This window comes from Calidris pugnax, unplaced genomic scaffold (genome assembly GCF_001431845.1).
Source record: "Calidris pugnax isolate Ruff unplaced genomic scaffold, ASM143184v1 scaffold1156, whole genome shotgun sequence".
Taxonomy (NCBI): domain Eukaryota; kingdom Metazoa; phylum Chordata; class Aves; order Charadriiformes; family Scolopacidae; genus Calidris; species Calidris pugnax.
The window spans coordinates 566,466-574,685 of NW_015094503.1; the positions used below are offsets into that span (position 1 = coordinate 566,466).

Consider the following 8,220-nt stretch of genomic DNA (forward strand, 5'->3'; position numbering starts at 1 on the left):
CATGCCCGCCCCCCCAACCCCCCCTCCCATCTTCACCCCACCTGTGCTTGTCTGTGCCCCTTTGAGAGGAGAAAACCGAGATGTCCTGGCTTGTTATTTTTCAGATCTTCCTAGCAGTGGCTAATTTTGAGCAGAATGACAGGGGTCAGGAGTTCTCTGTAATATACAAGTGGAGCCGCAGGAAAGAGAAATTCATCACGTACCAGAGGATCACCACGCACAGCGCTAGGGACTGGGAGGCATTTGTCATTGAGGGAGAGGCTTTCCTCGCAGTGGTCAACCACAGAGAAGGTACCCAGCCCTTATATTCCCTTCCAGCCGGGGCAGGCAGCCCAGGGGTGACACTGGGGACCACAGCACCCCACCAGAGCATCCTCCCGTTGCCATGGCAACACTGCAGCTCCCTGCGCATCCTCTGCCGGCACGCAGGGTGAAGCCGGGGAGTCAGTCCCCACAGCTTGGAGCACCGTGTCCCTCAGGAAGCCTGAACCCTTGCCTGAACCCCTTCTCATTTTAGGAGAGAAAAGCCCTCGGGGAAGCGGCTGACGTGGTCTCCCCCTGGGTTTCTGACGGCAGGGGACAAGGACAGGAGCGGGGATGGTTGTTGCTGCATCTCTCTGCTGCTTTTCATTTGTTTCCCCAGGGCTAGGTGACGCGGTGGGGCACTGAGGGCAGCAGCCACCTGGGTTTGCAGGGGCCGAGCCTTTTCAGAAGGCAAAGCATTGGCCTTGTGGGCGTACAGGACACCGAGGGAAGCCGAGACAGCCGGCTGGCATCCTGCCCTCCCCGGGCACCCTGCCAACCTTCTGGGTCGGGACGTGCACCCCTCAGCATGGGGGGTGAATGGGTCAACACCACAACCCTGGCTCTCCAGGATGTGCCCAGCCAGGTTCGAACGCGGGGCTGGTGGGCTCCTTCCACCAGGGCTGGCTCCTGGGGGGCATCAGCTCCTCTGGCACCAGGCTCAAAGCTGGTGGCAAGTTGCTCGGGCAACCAGTGGCTGGTTGCCAGGGCCAGTCTGTGAGCTGGGCTAGAAACTCCCTGAGTCACCTGATGGACCCCAACACGGCCAGTTTAAACAAGACCTATTCCTATGGCAGTGACAGCAGAAAGGTGCACATCATGCAGGGGTTAAGATCATCACAGCCAAGCCAAACTGGGAATGTTCCCCTTAATACGAGGTGGAGGGTCAGTCCCTCAGCAGGTGCCACTTATCCGTGCGGCCATTTCCCAGCACCCTGCAGCCCTGCTTGCCAAAGTCTCTCCCATTGCAATGAAGATTGCCTGTTAACCCATTAACACCTGGTCCTGCTGCTGCTCAGCCACCAGCAACACCAGTGGGGCCAAGCCAAGTACAGCAGTGCTTAGTGAGCAGGGGGTGGAACGGGGCTGGTGGTGCTCCCCTGCCATCCTGAAGAAGCCATCTCTTTATTAGAAGAATGGCTCTGGCTGGAGGGGTCAGCTGAAGGTGCAGAAAAGGTTTTAGGTTTAAAGTCAGCTGGTTCCCACATGGGCGTGAGGTTGAGATGCTTGACTAGAGCCCAGGAGCCGAATGGAGTACTTTGGTGCTGGTGGGCTCAGCCCAAGTGCTCAGCATGGAGCAGGCTGTGGCATCCCCTCCCTTGCTCTGGAGTTTGTGTCACCAGCGGTGATTGGCACATGGAGATCCCTGGCCAGCTCCAGCGCTCAGGAGCTGAGCAGGGGGACTTAGCAAAGGAGGGCTGAAAAATATCAGTGCAGTGCCGTTCCAGCTGTGGCCCCCTCCCAGATGTGCAAGCCTGTGTGCGAAGTGACGGCTGCCTGTGATGGTGGTAGCTTAGGGACTACGGTGGGACTCACACAGTCCCAGTCAAGCTGGGACTCAACCAGGCAGAGCTGGGCCACCCTGCGACTCTGGCACAGTGCCTCCACATGTGCTGCTGGCGTTGGGGACACAGGACCCTCCCGTCCCCCACTGCTGCCAGGGGCTCCCACAAAGCCATCACTTGGGAACAAGCTTCCAGCCTGTTCAATGGGGATGGAGGCTCCAGGTGGGGATGGAGGCTCTAGTGGCTCTTTGGCTGCTTCCTGGGGAGCGATGGGTCACTAGCAAACAGCCTTGCAACCTCCCAGCAAATATTTGCAGAGCTGAACCTCTTTCTGGGTCTTGTTTCTTACATGAGGCAGGTGTTCCTTTTCCTCACGGTGCAGGTCTGTCTGTCTGTCCCCTCCAGGGAATAACCACAACATAGACAGTGTGATATACAGGTGGAACCCCAGGACAGGGTTGTTTGAAACCAACCAGACCATCCCTACCTCCGGAGCCTATGACTGGGAATTTTTCACCATTGGGCCGTATTCCTTCCTGGCTGTGGCTAACACGTTCAATGGCACATCCACTAAGATCTACTCGCACATCTACATCTGGCTCAGTGGCTCTTTCCAGCTCTTCCAGTCTATCCTGGTAAGGCTCGGCCCCCGATCAAACTCTACTCCTTGGTGCCCTCTCTGGGTTTGGACAAGCCAGGGATTAATTACAGAGACAGATGCTCTGGAAAGATAGTGATAGTTTCCCACTGATTCTCCCATAGCGATTGACCAAGCGAGGTTTATTTTTTTCCTTGGATGGTTTTTGGAGTGGGTAATTTCCCCACTGTGCCTCCTTCTTGGCTTGCAAAGGTTTGTCCACATCCAGCTGCTCACGTGGCTTCCTTCCCCACAGACTTTCGGTGCTGCTGACTGGGAGGTCTTTCATATCGGGGACAGAGTCTTCCTGGCTGTTGCAAACAGCCACAGCTATGACAGCGGGATGCCAGCACCCTCTAACTTTTACGCCATCAACTCCTCCATCTATGAGCTGAACATCACTGCCCAGATGTTTGTCAAATTCCAGGACCTCCTCACCTACAGGTACCTCTGCAGGAGTCAGGGTGGTCCTCAATCCACGTGCTTCCACTGAGCAACCTGGAGGTCACCTGGAGAGCCCATGAAGGCTTGCACACTGCCAGGGACCGAGACTGGTGGGGATGATGATGGGTGACAGGTTCTTGGCACCAAATCCCAGTGGGAGCTAGGAGAAGGCCTTGGATTTGGGAACAATGGTGGATTTCATTTCAGGAACAGCCTGGGAAGAGCAGGGTTTTATTGTGTATCATCAGGGTGGCAGAGATTGGTGTGGGGTGGGCTCAGCCCCATGGACGTGTGCCCTTTTCCTCGTCTGGCCACATAGAGGCCGTCTCACCTGCCCCTCTGCTTGCTTCATCCCCAGCGCCCTGGACTGGGAGTTCTTCTCAGTGGGAGATGACTCTTTTCTGGTGGTAGCAAACTCCTTCGATGGCTTCACCTTCTCCGTTAACAGTATTATCTACAGGTACTGCTGCGGGAGGAGGGCAGGGCTGGGTGGTTGGGTGGTTGTTCCCAGCAGGAACAACCCTGCTGGGAGCCCAGCATGGGGGCAACCACTCAGATGCTGGTGCATCTGCCCAGGGAGGACAAACAGGCCTGCTCCCTGTTTCTGGAGAGATTTCCAGGCAGAAATGAGAAGCCCCAGAGAGGGACATCCCACTCTGAACTATGGCGGGGAGGTGGGAGATGCCAGCCCCATGGCTTGGCTTTTCTGCCCCATTTCAGATGCCCAGCTTGTCTCCCAGGAGCTAACTGCCCTCCTCATGCAGGTGGCAAGGCTATGAAGGCTTCGTAGCGGCTCATCACCTCCCCACTGTCGGCTGTAGAGACTGGGAGGCATTTCACACCGCCGAGGGCTCCTACCTCTTCTACTCCAGTGCCAAGGAGCCGCTTTCCAAAGTGCTTAAGCTGAAAACCACCTGAGGTGGCTGAGACACACTCAGCTTATCGCCAGGATTGGGGTGAGCTGGGCATCGAGGTGAAGATGGACCACAGTGCCCAGGGATGGCCACAGCTTCAGCCCTGCAGCCGGCTGGTGGTGTGCTCTGCAGGATAGGGAGGAGGAGGAGTGGAGCTCCAGGGCTCCCTGCAGCATTGTCTGGGGGCTGGCAAAGGGGCCGTGATCCTGCTTTTGTGCTGTTTCTCCTGGGCAAGGTCTCCTGCCACGCTCCAGAGCCATGTCCTACCTGCTGCCCAGGTGCTTCCCTGGGCTCGCCAGGACGGCGGTGCTTGGCAATCTGCAGGTGGAGGGACCCAGAGGTGCTGTTGGTTGCATCCAGATCTTGTGCAAAGCCAGGGAAGAAAGAGACTGAGTGGAGTGTGTGCTGCCGGGGGGGGTGCATGGCAGTGGGGAGAAAATGGCATGGGAGAAACTGGGGAAAAAAGTGGCTTTGGGCTTGGCTCTGGCTGCCCAGCGCCTGGAGCTGCGATGCTGCTGAGGACCCATCTGGTTCAACATTGCATGCCACACTCCGCATCCACATTTGGTGGCCTTGCCACCCCATCCCACTGCCACAGGTGCCTGCTTACCCTCCCACTCTGCTGTGCCCGGTTTTGGTCATCCTTGCCACGTGACGAGTGTAGTTGTACAAACCCATAGACGTGCGCAGGGACTGATGCCAGTCCTTGCACCCCTTCGCATGAGGTTAGCGACTCCCGTGTAAACCTGCTGTGCACTGGGACCAGTCCAGCTACCATGGGCATGGGAGATACCCAAACTCTCCAGGTGAAACTGTGGCTTCTTTTCTTTTCCTCACCTTTGTCTGGGGGACTCCTTTGCTTAACCAGAGCTCTAATAAACTGTGTGCACCCAGCCTTTGTCCCACACGCAAGCTGCGGGTACCCGAGTTGCTCTGCCCAGGGCAGAGTCTTTCCTCCACTCACCAAACCACCCCTGAGTGATACGCAGCCATGTCCGTGGCCACAGGTGGCCTGCCAGGACAGGGTGGCTCTGAGCACAGTGGGGTGCTGGGGTGAGGATGCCCAGGACCTTCAGCCTCTCCCAACTGTCCCAGGGCATCGCTCAGCCTTCCCTGGCCCCAGGGTTCCTGCTGGGTTTCCCCTCGTGCTGGGGAGCCCACAGGAGGTGCCAGCCCCGCAAGAAGGGGCTGGGGGAGCACGGTCTGAGCCACTCCAGGGTTCAGGACTGGGAGAGCCACTGTGGGCAGCCCCCGCAGCCCTCCCTTCTCCCCCAGCCCAGCCACAGCTGCAGCTGGCTCTGCCAGGAAGGACCATTTCTTGCTTGTGAAAGAAAGAAGGCAGAACTCGATTTGCTTCCCATCGCACTGGGCCATGAGCAGCATCTCTAACGATGCCCGGAGGAAGGGCAAGATAAGGCGAGACGTACCAGACGAGATGCAGGGACTCCATTTGGCCAGCTGGCCCCTGCTCGAGGCAGACTGGGGTGAGGATGGAGGAGGTGTAATCTAATGGGAGTCAAGCTGGTACATTGAATTTAGGCTTGTCTGCTTTGGAAGAGATTGAATTAGGACAAGTGCAGCCCCCTCGAGCCCCACAGCCCTCCCCGGATGCCCAGCTCCCAGTGCTGTGCAAACCCCGAGGGCTTTTCCTGTGTGCAGGACTTTATTGACAAATCAAAGGTTTGGGACATCACCCCCGGGCTGCTGGTGGCAGGCAGAGGCCACCGAGATGCTGCGCAAGGGCTGGGGCCGATGTCCCTCACTGGAGTCAGGATGAGGTTACCCGGCTGCACAGATCGACCCACCCCTCTGCACCCCAAACTCCGGGGACCTCTTCTCCCCACAGAGGCCCCCACCCTCCTCTGCCTCCCCAGGGGCTTGTTCTGTCCAAACCATATGGAATGGGAGCCCATGGCTGCGGCTTCTTTCCCTGCGACCCCAGCCCTGTCAGGGGAGAAGGGGTCTGGGTCGGGGGGTTCCTCCCTGGGAACCTGGGCCCCATAGACAGGGTGGCGTGGGGTGTCCCCAGCATCCTTCCCCCATGTCATTTACTCACGCCCAGTCCAGCATCACTGGGGAGGGGTGAAGTCAGTGGCACTCATTTACAGGACCAGAGCAAGCACTGGAAAGTCCCACAGAGAAGCTTTGAAGTCCACCAGGTTGCCACTGGCTCCCTGCGAAAAAGCTGGGAACAGGGTGCCGGAATCCTGAGCTACAGGGCAGTACTGGTGGTCTCTGCATGGCCCTGGGTGCTTGGCAGTGACTTCAGGTAGTCCACGTGCTTGCAGGTGTCCTCGCGATTGTGCCGGACGTAGCAGATCACATAGACAATGACCATGGTGAACCAGCCAAACATGGTGATGAACATGGCCACGTCCATGGTCCTCTGGCGCACGCTGCAGAAGTTGACACCGGCATCCAGGACCTGGAGCAGTGGCTTGCCCACGTACTCCTCGCGCGGGGCCGTGTGGCAGGTGATGTCCTGGACGGAGTCGGGGTCCAGCCGGGCCTCCCACAACACCTCCTGCAAGGCACACTCGCAGTGCCAGGGGTTGTTGGCCAGCCGGAGCTTGGCATTGAGCGCCAGCAAGGCCTCCTTGGGGATGCTGCGGATGCGGTTGCTGGAGAGGTCGAGGGTCCGCAGCCCCGCGGCCACCCCTTTGAAAGCTGCCCTGTCGATCTTCTCAATGGCATTCCTGGAGAGATCGAGTTCCTCCAGGTGGGAGAGGTGCCTGAAGGCGTTGCTGGGGATCCTGGTGATGCTGTTAGCGTCCAGCTTGAGGAACACGGCGTCTTTGGGGATGTCCTTGGGGATCTCCTCCAAGTGCCGGGAGCTGCAGAGGACAGCCTTCGCCCCTGCCCGCTCGGTGCACTGGCAGCTGGGGGGGCAGGAGCTGCCCCAGGGGACGCACAGCAGGAGGCAAAAGAAAGCCTGGGTGACACTGGCTGCCGGCGTGTTCGTCAGGGTCATCTTGTACCCGGCCAGCTCGGCGGGGCTGCTGGAGATTCCCCGGTGGCCGCAGCAGCTCCTGGGCAGCAGGGCGGCTCCTCTGCGCTCCTGCAAAGCCTCTCCCATGGCTGGAGGAAAGCGGTGGGTGGAGGGGATATGACACGGCATTATTTCCTGGAACGCTGCTTACATCTCCTGTGTAACGTGCCCTGGCACAGTGGTGAGAGGCTGGGCTCGCGAGCCCAGCAAAAAGGGTGGGATGCTACCTGTGACCATCTTTTCCAGGCCGTCTTAATTTGGTTATAGGTTAATTATACCTAGACATGGAACTGTAGAGATTGAAACCCCTTCCCCCGCCCCATCTCGGCACAGACCAGGCAGTCAGAAGGTGCTGCAGGATGGGGGTGCTGAGATGGGCACAGCCCGGGAGCCTCTGCCCCAGCCTGCTGCCGGTTTCCACGAGGGATGCGGTGATTTGCTGCTGGAAAACAGCAGCAGTAAATTCCTATCTCACCAACCCCGAGTGTTAAAAAAAAAAAAAAAAAATTATTCAGACTCCCTGGATCATCAGACTGGCTTAATCACCACGGGGTTTTTAAATAACAAGATGTGGAGTTCTTTTGCTTTCCTCATCTGGTCCATGAGCTGATACAAATCATGTTTCTAAGGGTTTTGCCAAAGCAGGGGTTTGGAGGTGACTCCGTTTTTTAAAGTAAACAAAGGGTATGGCCTGACTCCAGGAGCTGGAGCTTAAGAGAGGAGCCACTGACTATCCCAGTAAAGGGGGTGATCTGGGAACCCCGAGGTCCACCCCAGCCCTGCTTGGGATGAGGCAGGAGGTGAAGCAGGTGGACCTTCTTTCCTTTGCCCTGTGGTACTACTCACTCCACCCCTGCTGCCTCGTTCAGGCTGGGGAGAAGAGATCCCCATGGAAGGGAAAGTTGGCGGGGTGGGACCCTGGCAGGCCCTGGGATGAAATTGTTCATGGTGATTTCATTTGGAGACCAGCTGGGCATCGAGTCATTATCGCCCTGGTACCAGCACCCTTCTGATAATGGCATCCCCCTGGTAACAGCATCCTTTAAGTACCAGCATCTCTCAGGCGTGAGCATCCTCAGGGTACCCCCCAGGGGATGCTCATACCTGTGGGATCCTGCCCGAGGGAGTGGGACTCTTCCAGAGGAGATGAAGTCATGCTGCCGGGGAATCCCTCTGGCCCTACAAATGCTGCTGGGGTCTGCCAGCCCAGTCCCCCTGGCTCGCCCGAGCCTGCTCCCGTCCCTGGAAGGGCTCGGAGGGGCCGCAGCCGCCCCGTCCCACCCCCCGGGGGGATGCTGCCCACCCCCGACCCGCCCTCACACGCTGCCCACCGGCCGGACCTTCCCGGGCGAAGGGCTTGAGGAGCGGGGCTCCGTCCGCAGAACCGCCCCCCACCGCCACGGCGTCCCGGAGGGCGGGGGGGGGGGG

At 58.7% G+C, this 8,220-nt stretch overlaps 2 protein-coding genes across 2 annotated transcripts in view; one reads left to right on the top strand and one right to left on the bottom strand.

Annotated features, from left to right (window-relative positions):
* The window catches only part of TSPEAR (thrombospondin-type laminin G domain and EAR repeats), a 14,160-nt gene extending 9,546 nt beyond the window's left edge, over positions 1 to 4,614 (top strand). Inside the window, exons 8-12 of the mRNA XM_014962965.1 lie at positions 105 to 291; positions 2,214 to 2,443; positions 2,702 to 2,889; positions 3,248 to 3,349; positions 3,654 to 4,614. Coding sequence (XP_014818451.1) covers positions 105 to 291; positions 2,214 to 2,443; positions 2,702 to 2,889; positions 3,248 to 3,349; positions 3,654 to 3,807 — 861 coding nt within the window. The 3' untranslated portion in view covers positions 3,808 to 4,614. The remainder of the gene's footprint in view (positions 1 to 104; positions 292 to 2,213; positions 2,444 to 2,701; positions 2,890 to 3,247; positions 3,350 to 3,653) is intronic.
* An 854-nt stretch (positions 4,615 to 5,468) lies between these two features.
* Positions 5,469 to 7,248, bottom strand: LRRC3 (leucine rich repeat containing 3). Its single transcript, XM_014962964.1, has one exon. It carries the CDS (start codon positions 6,919 to 6,921, stop codon positions 6,016 to 6,018), a length of 906 nt encoding a protein of 301 aa, XP_014818450.1. The 5' UTR covers positions 6,922 to 7,248; the 3' UTR covers positions 5,469 to 6,015.
* Between the last annotated feature and the right edge of the window lie 972 nt (positions 7,249 to 8,220).